The sequence below is a fragment of the Eschrichtius robustus genome, chromosome 19 (assembly GCF_028021215.1).
Source record: "Eschrichtius robustus isolate mEscRob2 chromosome 19, mEscRob2.pri, whole genome shotgun sequence".
Classification (NCBI taxonomy): Eukaryota; Metazoa; Chordata; class Mammalia; order Artiodactyla; family Eschrichtiidae; genus Eschrichtius; species Eschrichtius robustus.
Genome location: NC_090842.1, coordinates 64,016,117 through 64,030,259, shown reverse-complemented (window position 1 = coordinate 64,030,259; position 14,143 = coordinate 64,016,117). Strand labels below are relative to the sequence as shown.

Here is a 14,143-nt window from a genome sequence, read left to right as displayed (position 1 = left end):
TGTAGTGTGTCAGATGGTGATAAATTGATTAATCGGAGGATGGGAAGCATGCCACACATTTAAGTAGGGTGGATAGGGCAGACCTCGAGGAGAAGATGACATTTGAGCAGAGACCCACACAAGGTGAGGCAGTGGGCTCTGCAGATCTGTGGGAACAGCGTGGGCAAAGGCCAAGGGAGGCAGGGGAGTGGTGGAGCGGGTAAGTGGAGGAGAGAGGTAAGAGGGGCCCGATTGCATGGGCACAGCTGTGATTTTGAGGCGGAAGCCACAGAGATTTTGGAGCCGAGGGGTGAAAAGGATCATCTCTTTATTCAGGAAGCCAACATTTGCTGGCACCTCCCAGGAGCCAGGCCCTGCACGGGGCACCGGGGAAACAGAGCTGGGTCAGCCCCAGTCTCTGCCCTCAATGGGCTCTCTGTCTGATGGGGGAGGCGGCACGGACCGACACTGGCAAATCAAGACCCAAAGGGATACGTGTCACGGCGGGGGTTCGTAAGGGCACAGGGGAGCCCAGAGGTGGGGCGGTTAACTTAGCGTGGGGCGTCATAGAACGCTTTCTGAAGGAGGTAGTGTTTAAACCAGGCCCCAGAAGATGAGTAAGAATGAGCACGGGGAAAAGGGTGGAGGAGGACGGGTGCACCTGCGGCCCAGAGAACAGCAGGTGGAAAGGCCTGCAGGGAAGGACACACCGTGAACCGGGCGGAATGGCTGCCTCTGGTGTAGGACGCCCGGGCAGGAGCTGGTGAGGGCGGCCAGCGTCTCCCCACCCCACCCCCAAGAGGGTCAGAATGCCATTGCACAAGGCAGATTTCCCCCTGGGGTGATGGGGCACCAGGAAGGGTTTAGAGCGGACAGGCCTCGCCCCGGGTGTCAGAAAGAGCCTTCTGGGTCTGTGTCTAGGAAGACTGTGGGGTGGGGATGGGGGAGGGGGACTTCAAGGCCAGGAGGCCAGGGAGAAGCCAAAACCATAAGCGGGTGGGAATGGTGGGAACAGAGATGAGGGCTATTTAAGAAGTCTGGAAATCCTACTAAACTCTAGGGTGTGCCTTGAAAGTATTAAGAGCTCCTGCCTAAACCCCCCAAACTGCAAATACAAGAGAAACCTCTCCTAAACAGGCTGAACAAAAATAAAGATGTTTGCCACTTAGGCAGGCCGTGGTGAACACGGGAGAGTCTTTCTGAGGGAGAAAGTCGTGGCAAACAGGGAGGGTGGGGCACAGGTGTTGCCCAGGCAAGAAGTCTAGTCATCATGGAGCAGGGCTTTGGCTGAGGCGGAGGTCAGGAGATTTTTGAGCACAGCAGCGATAAGGACCATCTCTTTACTCAGGAAGCCAACATTTGCTGGCACCTCCCAGGAGCCAGGCCCTGCACGGGGCACTGGGGAAACAGAGCTGGGTCAGCCCCAGTCCCTGCCCTCAATGGGCTCTCTGTCTGGGAGCCCATGGGCCTTGGTGAATGCAGCCCTTACCTAAACACAAGGGGTCCTTTATACTTATCGAATGTCTGTGAAAGGACCAGGACTGGTGAGGCAGGAATCCCCCACGCCTTAAGGTACCATCCCCTGGAGTCAGAAGCATTCTTTCCTGCAAGGATTTGGAACCCGATCTCAGAAAGATGGGCTTCCCCATCTTCCCCCTGTGTGTGCTCTCCCAGGGCTGGGTAATTAGAGATTCCTGTCAGGTCTGAAGATGTAGAGGCATGGGGTGCAGAGATTCTGGGGAGAGGAAGGCTCTCAATAATCTCACTCTCATTCAGCCTGTTTTCATAGAGGCCCTGCACATGCCAGCTACCAGAGTGGGCTCCAGGGATTCAGCAGTGAGCACTTTAGACAAGGTCCCTGCCCTCATGAAGCCTCAGTCTGAGTGAGAGAAATGTTTCTTCATTCCATAAATGTTTACTGAGCACCTACTATGTGCCAGGGAACAGAAGCCACGAAAGCAGGCAAAACCCCCTGCCCTGTCAGAGTTGGCACTCAAATTGTGGGAGATAGACTACACAGAAAAGGAGATAAATAAAACACGAGGGACATCCGATGGTGATAAATACCATAGAGAAAAAACAACAACAACAATGAAAAAGGAAGCAAACACATAAAGCAATTATAGATTGAAATGAGGCACAGAAAGGAAACCAACAAGGGGCTGAGATAGAAACTAGAAGGGAATGTCTACTCTAGAGAAGGTGATCACGGGCAGAGTGATGGGATGCGTGTCCCAGGCAGAGGGAACAGCAAAGACAGGCCCTGAGGTGGGAAGGCACCTACCATGTCAAGAAAGTCAAGGAAGTCCAGGGGGTCTGAGGCACAGTGCATGACGGAATGGTGAGGCTGGAGAGGCGGACATAAAGCCAGACACAGAGTGCCTTGGAGGTGTTTAGGTTTTATTACAATTGCAGTGGGAAATCATAGATGGGCTTTAAGCAGGGTTTAACATGATACTCTTTTATAGTTTAAGAACATGTTGGCTGCCAAGTGGAGAATGAACTTAGTGTGGGGTAGGAGTGGGGGGAGGTGGGAATGGGGTTGAATGTGGAAGCAGGGAGACTAGCTTGGATGCTCTTGCACCTGTCCAGGTGAGACGTAAGGGTAGCTTGGACAAGGGTGAGTGAGAGGAAGTAAGTGGGTGGATTCAGTGTCTATTTTGGCACTAAGGTGACAGGAAGTGCCAAAGTAGGAAGTGGGAGTGAGGGAGGGGATCAAGGACCACTCCCAGCTTTTGACGAAAGCAACTGGGGAGAGGATGGTGTCACCACCAACAAAGGGAAATAAGTGATTGATGATGGAGATGGAGGGAGGTGGGGCAGAGATGTTCGTTGGCTGTTGACGGGGCATCAGGGGCACCCAGGTGTGTATGCAGAAGCTGCCTGGCATGTAGCAGATTCAGGTGCTGACTCAGAGCCATCTAAGAGATTACCCAGAGAGAGTCTGGGTAATCAAAGAGACACGTGAAATCAGCAGCAGAGGAGCATGGAGTCAGATGGGCTGGGGTTCCAATCCAAGCTCCACCACTTGCTTGTTGGGCAACTGACCTCATTTCTCTCAGTTTCCGCATCTGTAGAATGGGTGTGATTGTGTGTACCACACAGGGCCAATGGGGGAATTAAGCAAGACGTGACATTTAGGAGGTACTAGAGAAATTGCCAACCAAGAGCTGATGGGAGACAGAAGACAAAGGTGAGGGTCCGTTTGTTTTTTGTTTGTTTTGGTTTGGTTTTTTTGTTTTGTTTTGTTTTTTGTTTTAGCAGCCTGCGGGATCTTAGTTCCCTGACCAGGGATCGAACCCATGCCCCCTGCAGTGGAAGGGTAGAGTCCTAACCACTGGACCACCAGGAAATTCCCAAGGTGAGGGTCCATTTGCACATACCAGAAACATTCTTTGCACGAACTCTCAGCCGCTGGGGCTGTTCCAGGAGACGAGGATCCAGCAGAGAACTCCCCACCCTCGATGGCATGGAGACAGATTTGGAGACAGAATGGCATGGCATTTAACAGCCAGATGACCCAGGTTCCAATCCTGGCTAATGCCATTTGCACAAGTGACTTCTGCCTGAGACCTGGTTTCGTTATCTCTAACACGGTACTAACCCTAACCCTAACCTCATAAAGCTCTTGTGAGGATTACATGTGATAATGTATGGAAAGTCCTTGACAACCTGCCAGATTTGTATTATAAATGGAGATAGAGACAGGCATTTGCTGACAGGGAGTCAGGAGCCCCCAGGAGCCCCCAGGAGAGAGGACCCCCTGGCTTCACAGTCTCTCAGCCTCCAGGTGGCCGGAGACCACCTCCCCCATCACCCAGTCCCCCAGGTACACCCTGGCCCCTACCTCCATCAGAAGAGCTCCACCTCTAAAACCACAAAATCCCACATCCCACTCCCAGACTACAGCCTCCCATGCTTCCAGAGCTCTGCCATACCTGTTCTTCCACCTCAAAGACACCCTGACCCTCTTTGTGCAGCCCTCCCTCCACCAAGGCCCTTATTTCTGCACCTCCTTTACCCCTACATTCCGCCCCTTTACCACACCCCCTCCCGCTGTCCTTTGCGGGAGGAAACAAAGCAAAATCATCTGGCTGCTCAGAGGACGCCTCTTTAAATTCCTGGTCACCAGCCTCACCTGGGAACCTGCTCGCCATCCTCACCTCCCCAACCAGGTGCCCGTTGAGATGAGTTGGCCTGGGCCTCCTAGTCTCCCTGGCCCAGCCCTCCCTCCACTTCTGGCCACCCGACCCACACCCCACCTGCAAACTCCCCCACCCTTTCCTTCTTCCTTTCTGAACAAGGGAAGAGGTGTCTTTCCTTTTGTCTGGGGCTAATCCCACCACTCGGCTGGGCAGGTGCACCACCCATGCCTTTGTTTTCGGGCATCCCTGAGGTTGTTAAGAGCTCTCCGCCGGGGTTTACATCACGGTGCCACCACGCAGCTTTGTGTAACCTTGCATGGGCGTCTCCACTTCTCCTTCTGCACATGGAGAATAATAAGTGTACCTTTCTCACCAGACCGTGGGAAGGGTTCGGTAAGTTAACTTACGAAAAATGCGTTAAAACAGTGTTGGACACGCAAACCAGTGCTCCGATGGAACTGAGGCTCAGATCACCTCGGGAGACCATAGCGAGGATTCAGAGAGTCCAGGAGTTTGTACGCTTCCTCCTGGGCTTACCAGCTGGATGACCTTGGACAAGCCACTTCCCCCTTCCCCCAGCCTCCGTTTCTCAGACTGTAAAATGGGCCCAAGATAGTCCCTAGCCCATGGAGTCTGGGCTTTCCTCGACCTCACCGCCCTCATTTCCTTCTATTTTCTTCCCTGGCTCATGCTGCACCAGCCACACTGGCCTCCTCACTGGTCGCCAGACACATCAGACCTCCTTCCACCTCAGGGCCTTTGCACGTGCTGCTCTCTCTGTCTGGAACACTCTTCCCCCGGTATCCCTGACAATCTGCAGGTCTTTGCTCAAAAATCCCCTCAGTCAGCCCTTCCCTGGACACTGACCTCTTCCCTGCTTTCTTATTCTTCTTAGCACTCGTAACTTGCAATAGTATACATTGTATTTATTTAACTTTCTTTTGCTTGGTTGCCTTTCCTTCCACAATGGAAGCATCAGGAGGGTAGGGATCTCCGTCTATTTTGTTTATTGCCGTATCCTCAGCACTTAGAACCGTGCCTGATACCTAGTAGGTGCTCAAGAAATATTTGTTGAATGGAAGGAGGGATAGGGAGAAAGGGAGAGGGGAAGGGAGGGAGGGAAGGAGGAATGAAAGGAGCTAACCCACATAAAGAAGTTACCTGGATACACAAATTGTGGCCTGTCCATACAGTGGTGTATGATCCAGCCTTAAAAAGGAAGGAAATTCTTGGGACTTCCCTGGTGGTCCAGTGGTTAAGAATCTGCGCTTCCACTGTAGGGGGTGCAGGTTCGATCCCTGGTCCAGAAAATAAGATTCTGCATGCCGCATGACGCAGCAAAACAAAGTATAAAAAAAAGGAAGGAAATTCTGACATGAACCTTGAGGATATTATGCTCAGGGAAATAAGCCAGACGCACAAAAAATAATCACACAATTACTACATGATGGCACTTATATGAAATACCTAGAGTAGTGAAATTCATAGAGACGGAAAGTAGGATGAAGGTCACCAGGGCCTGGGGGAGGGAGGATGGGAAGCCTGTGTTTCATGGGGACAGAGTTGCAGTTGGGGAAGATGAAAAGGTTTTGGAGACAGATGATGGTGATGGTTGCACAACCAAGTGAATGTACTTCATGCCATTTAAAAATGTTTTAAGGGACTTCCCCGGTGGCGCAGTGATTAAGAATCTGCCTGCCAATGCAGGGGACACGGGTTCGAGCCCTGGTCCGGGAAGATCCCACATGCCGCGGAGCAACTAAGCCTGTGAGCCACAACTACTGAGCCTGCGCTCTAGAGCCCGTGAGCCACAACTGCTGAAACCCGCACGCATAGAGCCTGTGGTCCGCAGCAAGAGAAGCCGCCGCAATGAGAAGCCCGCGCACCGCAATGAAGAGTAACCCCCGCTCGCAGCAACTAGAGAAAAGCCCGCGCACAGCAACGAAGACCCAATGCAGCCAAAAATAAATAAATAAATAAAATTTATTTTAAAAAATGTTTTAAATGGTAAGTTTTATGTTAAGTATTTATTATATTTATGTATTTATTATGTTATGTATGTATTATACTTCACCACAATAAAAAATTTTATTTTTAAAAAAGTTTTGAACATTAAAAAAAAGCAGAAAGAAGAACATAACACAGTACCTGGCTGAACCAAGACCTCAGTAGACGTGTGGGTTTTGTTTTCGTTTTTGTTTTTGTTTTTTGACAATTTAAAGCTGGAAATTCATTTTTTTTAACTTTTAATTTTGTATTGGAGTATAGTTGATTAACAATGTTGTGTTACAATGTTTATTGCAGCTCTATTTACAGTAGCCAGGACATGGAAGCAACCTAAGTGTCCATCAACAGATGAATGGATAAAGAAGATGTGGCACATATATACAATGGAATATTACTCAGCCATAAAAGGAAACGAAATTGAGTTATTTGTAGTGAGGTGGATGGACCTAGAGTCTGTCATACAGAGTGAAGTAAGTCAGAAAGAGAAAAACAAATACCGTATGCTAACACATACATATGGAATCTAAAAAAAAAAAAAAAAAAAAGGTCATGAAGAACCTAGGGGCAGGACGGGAATAAAGACGCAGACGTAGAAAATGGACTTGAGGACACGGGGAGGGGGAAGGGTAAGCTGGGACGAAGTGAGAGAGTGGCATGGACGTATATACACTACCAAATGTAAAATAGATAGCTAGTGGGAAGCAGCCGCATAGCTCAGGGAGATCAGCTCGGTGCTTTGTGACCACCTAGAGGGGTGGGATAGGGCGGGCGGGAAGGAGGGAGACACAAGAGGGAAGAGATACGGGGATATATGTATATGTATAGCTGATTCACTTTGTTATACAGCAGAAACTAACACACCATTGTAAAGCAATTATACTCCAAGAAAGATGTTTAAAACGAACAAACAAACAAACAACAACAACAAAATGTTGTGTTAGTTTAAGGTGTACAGCAAAGTGACCCAGTTATACATACACGTGTATTTTCAAGTTCTTTTCCCATTTAGGTTGTTTTATAATATTGAGCCGCGGTACCCAGCTTAGACAGCCCGCCTTCTGGAAACACTTTCCCCGCCCCTGAGGCTTCATCAGGCCCTTCAACACTGCCGCTCACTCCCCTACCACCCCCATTAGAGCACACATCACACCAGACTGAGTTTCCTGTTGCCTCTTAGGCCTTTCCTGCCAGACCGTGAGTTTCTCGAAGGCGAGGACTGTGGCCATATGTTCATTCATTCATTCGTCATCAAATATTTTTTGAGGACCCCTGTCATGGCAAACAATACCGTGGCGGGTGGAGTAGGGAGCAAGGCAGCCCAGAGTGGAGTCTGACGGGAGGGGAATGAGTAACCTGGCAGCGACCCTGAGGGAACTAGGGGCTGGGATGGGGGGGATACGGCAGTTAACTGAGCCCTATTCGCGGTTGCATCCCCAGCACTTTTTTCTTGCGCTCCCTGGGGTTTGCCGAGGCCTTCTGCTTAAGCCGAGTGTTCTTTCCAGGAAGAGGGAGATCTCAGGTTTACCTAGGCCTTCTAGCTCAGCAGAGGGTCCCCGTGAGTCCCCCAGATCACAGACTTCTGCTCAAATGGAGGGGGGCAGGGCTTGCGCTTACCAGGAATTTGTTTTGTTGTTAATTCTTTAGTTTGAAATAACGATAGACTCACAGGAAGTTGCGCAGAGAGTACAGAGTCCCAATACCCTTCCCCCAGCTTCCCCCAGTCGTGACAGCTCAGATAACTGCAGTCCAAAATCAGAGCCGGGAAATCGACGAGGGTACCATGCTATTGACCAGACTACAGGTCTCATTCGGTGTTCGTTGTTTACGTGCATCTTTTTGCCTGTGCACGTATGTGCACGTGTGTTTCTGTGTAATTTTATCCCAAGTGTAGATCCGTGTAACCACAATGGCATCAAGATGCAGAACTGAGCGCTCACAGAGCAGCCGCCTGTGCCGCCCCGCGCCGTCAGAGGGGGTTCTGTTTGTGCATCTCGCCCTTCTGGTTTCCCAGGGCCTGAGCCAAGACCTTCAGTTCAAAGCAACGAGGTCCCTCAGCAGAGCCAGTTCACGGGAAACAGACACGCACGGGGTGGGGGGGCTAGGTGGGCATAGGCACAGAGGGACTCCCTAGGGGCGGAGACCAGCCCAGGGGGAGAGCGGAGGAAAGTGGTTTGGGAGCAAACCCCGGGGTTGGTGAGGGAGGGAGAGGGCACAGATGTGGCCTCCTGAGTCGCTGTGTGGTGGTCCGGATGGGCTGCCCAAGCCCAGAGACAGATGCAGTCATTAGGGAGTTTAAGAGGCTGGGGGAGGGGCTGAGGCCAGCGAGCCCTGCCCAAAGATAGGATGAGTCCCCCAAACCCAGGCCCTCCTCCGTCTGCCTGGAACCAATCCCCACCTCATCACTCTGTGTCTCCTGCTCTCTCCGGGTCCCTCTCCCCATCTCTCTGTGTCCCTGTATCCCACTCTCCCCTGACCTCTCTGCAGAGCCTGAGTTGGCGGACACAAGTCCTGCCCTGACCTCCCCCCCGCCCCCCGCTCACTCCCTGCCAGGGCCCTTGCTCCCGGACCACAAAGTGAGAAAGCCTAGGAGACAGGACCACCCAGCACCAGGTGCCCCAGCACCTCCAGTCTCCTGCCGGCTCCTCACCCCCACCCCTTTCTCTCTCTTCCTCTGCGGCTGTGTCTCCTCTTTCTCAGTCTCCTCTGTGTCCCTCTCTCCCTCCATCTCCCCATTGTCCTCTGCCTGGTCCTGCATCTCCTCCGCACTGTTCCCTGTATCACCACGTCCTCATTTGTCATCTCTTGGCCTCCTTTCATCATCACTGCTATTATTCTGTGTGGGTGTGTTTGGAGTTGGGGTACCTCCGCCTCCTTTCTCTCTCTTCACTTTTTTTCTCTTTCTCTGTGCCTGTTTCTATTCTGCCTTCCCCCTTCTCCCCTCTGTTTTTCTGTTTCTGTCTCTCACTTTGCCACACTCACCTCTCCATGAATGTCTGTCCCTGTGCCCTGCCCCCATCTGTTCTGTCTTTTGCTGTCTGCCTCCCTTCCCCATCTATATTCATCTCCTGCTCGTTCTCCATCTCCCTGAATTCTCTCTCCCTCTGACTCTTCTCTCTCTGGCCTGTATTTCTCTTACTCTTTCTCTGCCTCTCCACCTTCATATGCTACTTCTCTCACATTTCCTAGACTCTCTCTCCTCCCATGGCAGCCCCTCTCTCTGCCTCTGTCCCTCCCTCTCTCAGCCCCTCTCCCACCCCTACCCTGTCCACCCCGCCCTGGGGTCCCCCTCCCTGGATTCCTTCCAGATTACAACACCTTCCTGTACCAGGCAGGCAGGTTCTCATTAACAATTGTGACTACTTCTCTGGTGAGAGGGGAAAGGGAAGAGATGGAACAGGGATCCTGGAATGGGAAGTAGGCAATAAAAAAAAAAAAAAAAAAAAGTCAGAAGGGTGGAGGAGAAGCGCCAGCTACTCAGGCCAGAGATAAAAGGCCTCCATGAGTGACAAGGAAGCAAGACATCTTCCCCGCTCCTCCAGACAGGAGACATCCAGGCAGGACCTGAACCCTTCTCAGCATCCTCTCTCCAGCCACCAAGGAGCCCCCAGACCCTGCCCTCCTGGTCTCTGTTCTCTATTCTGTCCCTCATCCATGTCTCTATGGGTCTTAGTCTCTGTCTAAGACGCTCTCTCTGTCTCTGAACTATACCTTCTGCGTCTCTCACCGCCTCCTTAACCCTCACTTTCTCTCTGCATTTGCCAGAATCCAGGCCCCAGCCCTCAGAATGTTCCTCCTGCTGACAGCGCTTCAGATCTTGGCTGTAGGTAAGACAACAGTGGGACCTGGACCCTGAGAAGAGGTGGGGAAGGGTCCTGGGGACCCGACGTGCTCACAGGTGACCTGGTGAGAAGGGGCAGGGAGTAGTTTGGGGATGATGGCTGAGGTGCATGCTGGAGGGGGGGGGCCTGAGTTCTAAGTTGTGGAGGTATTAGGAGATCGCAGGGTCCAGGGAGTTGTAGGAGATGGGGAGAAATAAGAGAGGAATTGAGTAGAACTATGGGGTCTTGACTGGGTCTTCCTAGAAAGGACAGCAGGACACTTCTTGATTGCGTTAGGGAAGAACTAATACGGGAAAGACAGCGTGTTGCCAGAAATGATGGTGGGAATGATGATGGGGTGGTGAGCTCCTGGCAGGGAGAGTGGTGTGGCACGCAGAGTGGGTGTGGGGAGAGATAGTGGATCCTGGGGCGTCACATGGAGTGAGAAGTTCGGGGAAGGAACAGGCAGCTCCCTGAAGGTGTTGGAAGATTACTGGGTGGCGTTGTGTTGTATTGTGAAAAGTGATGACAGAAAGTATTCGTGGAGAAGCAGAGTCAAGCATAGTAGCTGTATCAGGACCCTGGATGAGGTGGCCCTGGGATCCAATAATAGATACTATGGAGGTGCCTGGGGGTGAGGGGGTGTCAGAAAACTCCCTGGTTATGTTGGGACAATAATGGGGGGCAGTGTTGGGCATATCTCATATAGGGTGGGGTAGATAAAGGTGGGTGGTTTAAGGATTAGGCAAAAAAGGGGGGATTTGTGGATTCCGGATGTCCTAGAGAGTTGGGGGTAGATGGAGAGCATTTGTTCATCTACTTTCCCCACTCCACCTCACGCTTGCCTTCTCCTAGCCATAGCACAGAACGAAGGGAACAAGATAATTGGCGGCTACAGATGCACCCGGCACTCCCAACCATGGCAGGCAGCCCTACTGACGGGTCCCTGCCGTAGTTTTCTCTGTGGAGGGTCCCTGCTGTCCGAGCGTTGGGTCATCACTGCCGCTCACTGCGCCCGTCCGTGAGTGACCCTCTCCTTATTCTTCTGCCAAGTGAATTCCAGAGTCTAGCCCTGTGTAGAACCCAGTGTAGTAGCTGGACCCTGGTTTGGGGTCTAGACAAGAGCTTAGAACGACAGACCCAGCTCAGAACATGGAATCCAGCCATAAATCTTGAACTCGGTTTAGATTCTAAAAGCAGATCAACCACTTAGAACCCAGACACAAGCTTAGAGTCCCACACAGAATCTAGACTCTAACACATAACCTGAGATCCATCCAGAGGCCAAGCTCTACCTAGAGACTAAGATGAGGAGCCTGTTCCAGAGTCGTGCTTGAATTCTGGACACAGTCTACCTTCAGAAACTCAGGACCCCTCTCAGGACACTGCCTGGAATCCAGAGTCAGGTTCAGAACTCACAGTCCAGACATAAATCCAGAAACCTGCTTACAGCTCAGAGCGTAAGATAAAGACAGAACCTGAAGCTTGTTCTAGATCCAACATTTAATCCAGAGTCTAGTCTACAGCTCCTCTCTGAGCAGCCTAGAACCCAGACCTCAACCCGCCATCTACATCCCAGAATGAAGACCATAATCTAAAGCTTCATATCGAACCCAGAGCCCTTCTCAGATTCTAGACTGAAACCTGGACCTCAGACCCCAGACTAGAAGTCAAAGTCCAGATAAAAGCTCACCCAGTGCCCATAAACCAGACCTAATGCCATAAACTAAAGTTCAGTGTAGAACCTAGGGCCCAGAGTCTAGAATGGAAACCAACATCTAGAACCTGGGATAACCTGACCATAACCTGGAGCTCCATCTGGAACCCAGAGCCTGACCTGAGGTCAAGGGCTCAGACCAGAGTCTAGAACCAAGAGCCCAGACTATCACCTGTAATTTGATCTAAAACAGAACCCAACCTAGAGTCAAGAATGCAGACCGGTGTTTAGAGCCCGGAGCCCAACTGGAGCACAGAGCTCAAACCATCGTCTACAACCCAGGTCATAAACCAGAGCTTAATCAAGAACCCAGAACTCAACCTAGAAACCGGAGCTCACACCAGTATCTAAAAAGTATGCTATCATCCAGATTCAATCTAGAACCCAGCTCCTAGCTTAGACTCAAAAGTTCAGGATGTTTAGAGTCCAAAGGCCAGGCTAGAACTGGAATGCAGCCTCCCTGAAGCAATGGAGTAACTGGAAAGGATACTCCAGAATACCAATTCTGATTTAGAGCCTAGAGCCACAGCCCAGAGTCTCACTTAGAATTCAGAGTATTGATCCAGGTTCAGACCCTAGGACAGAGCCAAGAACGCTCAATCATCACCTTATACCCAAGTCAGAAGGCAAAGCGCAGCCCACAAGGGGAAGGGGAGAATGGTAAGACTGGGTCCAGAGAGAAAGCCCAGGCTGGGGGAAAGGGTGCCGGGTGCCGGGAAACACTCAGCCTGCAGTCAGAGGGAGGGTTAGACTTGAGGAAAACTCATCACCAGGGAAGGGAGCGCCGCTGGAGGGTGGGGACAGGTCTCCAGGTCAGACCCTGAGCGGCGCTACTCTTGGGGGTCATGGGCCAGGATCCTTCGAGTGGCCCTGGGCAAGCACAACATGAGGATTTTGGAGGTCACACAGCAGGTGCTGCGTGTGATCCGCCAGGTGCCACACCCCCAGTACAACTCCCGGACCATCGACAACGACCTGATGCTGCTGGAGCTGGAGCGGCCTGCTCGGCTGGGGAGGGCAGTGAAGCCCATCGCCATGGCCAGCTCCTGTGCCAGCACAGGGACGTCCTGCCTTGTGTCGGGCTGGGGCACGATATCCAGTCCCATCGGTGAGAGTCCTGCGTCAGGAAAGAGAGGCTGGAAGTCTGAGTCCTGTGTCTGAGGGAGGAGGGGCTGGGGGCCTGGACCCCTGGGTCTGAGGGAGGAGGGGCTGGGGGTCTGGACCCCTGGGTCTGAGGGAGGAGGGGCCTGGGGGCCTGGACTCCTGGGTCTGAGGGAGGAGGGGCCGGGGGTCTGGATCCTGGGTCTGAGGGGGGAGGGGCTGGGGGCCTGGATCCTGGGTCTGAGGGGGGAGGGGCTGGTGGCCCTGACCCCTGGGTCTTGTTGAGGGGTAGACCCCATCGTAACCCCTCGGTGCCCCTGCAGCCAGGTTCCCCAACTTTCTGCAATGCGTGAACATCAACATCTTCTCGAATGAGGAGTGTCAGCGGGCCTATTCTGGAGCCATCACCCCTGGCATGGTCTGCGCAGGGGTCCCCCAAGGCGGGAAGGACTCTTGTCAGGTGAGGCCCAGGGAGAGAGCACGGGCAGGGGGATTGTTTGGAGCAGGGACTTAGGTACAAAAGGACCGCAGGAACATGAAGATCAGGGGAGCTCCCCCCCGACACACACACACAGAGAACGAGAGAGGTTGTAATAGCCAGGCTGCCTCCACGCTGTTCGCCCTTGGGTATTGGACCTCAGTTTCCTCATCTGTCCCATGGGGGTAGCAGGTCTTAGTCGGTGGAATGAGATGAGCTAGTCCATGGAAAGAGCACAGAGCTCTGGTCACCACTGTCATTGCCATCATCACATACGGGCACCTGGAAAGCCGGGCTCAGGTCCTCTAGAGATCGTAATCCATCCCTGAGCGATGGCTCCAGAGACAGGGGATGTGGAAACACACACATAGTTTTCTAGAGACAGAGCTAAGATGAAGAGGGGCCCAAGGGACAGAGACAGAGTGGGAACCAGTGACCCCAACGCCCAGGGGCTGAGACCTCCAGAGCCCCTGCCCAGGGCTCTCAGCCCACCCCTGTCCCATCTTTGCCTCTCGGGTTCTCCATGCCCACGGCTCTGGTCATCTGTCTGTGGATGTCTCCATCTCTGTCTCTCCCCCTCAGGGTGACTCCGGGGGACCCCTGGTGTGCGATGGAAAGCTCCAGGGCCTCGTGTCCTGGGGGATGGAGAACTGTGCCCAGCCTGGTTACCCCGGCGTCTATACAAACCTGTGCAAGTACCAAAACTGGATCCAGGAAACCATGCAGGGCAGATCGTAGCCGGTGTTACAGGACAGCACCTGCCCTCATGCTCCCCAAGACCCTGCTCTTCCCACTCCAGACCCAGGGATCCCGGGCCCCAGCTCCCCCTCCCTCAGACCCACAAGCCCAGGCCCCCAGCATCCTGCTCCTGACCCCAGGCTCAGAACTCCCCTTTCCC

At 52.6% G+C, this 14,143-nt stretch overlaps 1 protein-coding gene across 1 annotated transcript; it reads left to right on the top strand.

The window, feature by feature from the left end:
• Nucleotides 1-9,915: 9,915 nt before the first annotated feature.
• KLK14 (kallikrein related peptidase 14) lies at nucleotides 9,916-13,983 on the top strand. Its single transcript, XM_068528377.1, has 5 exons — nucleotides 9,916-9,955; nucleotides 10,805-10,970; nucleotides 12,521-12,774; nucleotides 13,091-13,227; nucleotides 13,828-13,983. The coding sequence occupies exons 1-5, from the start codon at nucleotides 9,916-9,918 to the stop codon at nucleotides 13,981-13,983; spliced, it is 753 nt and encodes a 250-aa protein (XP_068384478.1).
• Nucleotides 13,984-14,143: the final 160 nt, after the last annotated feature.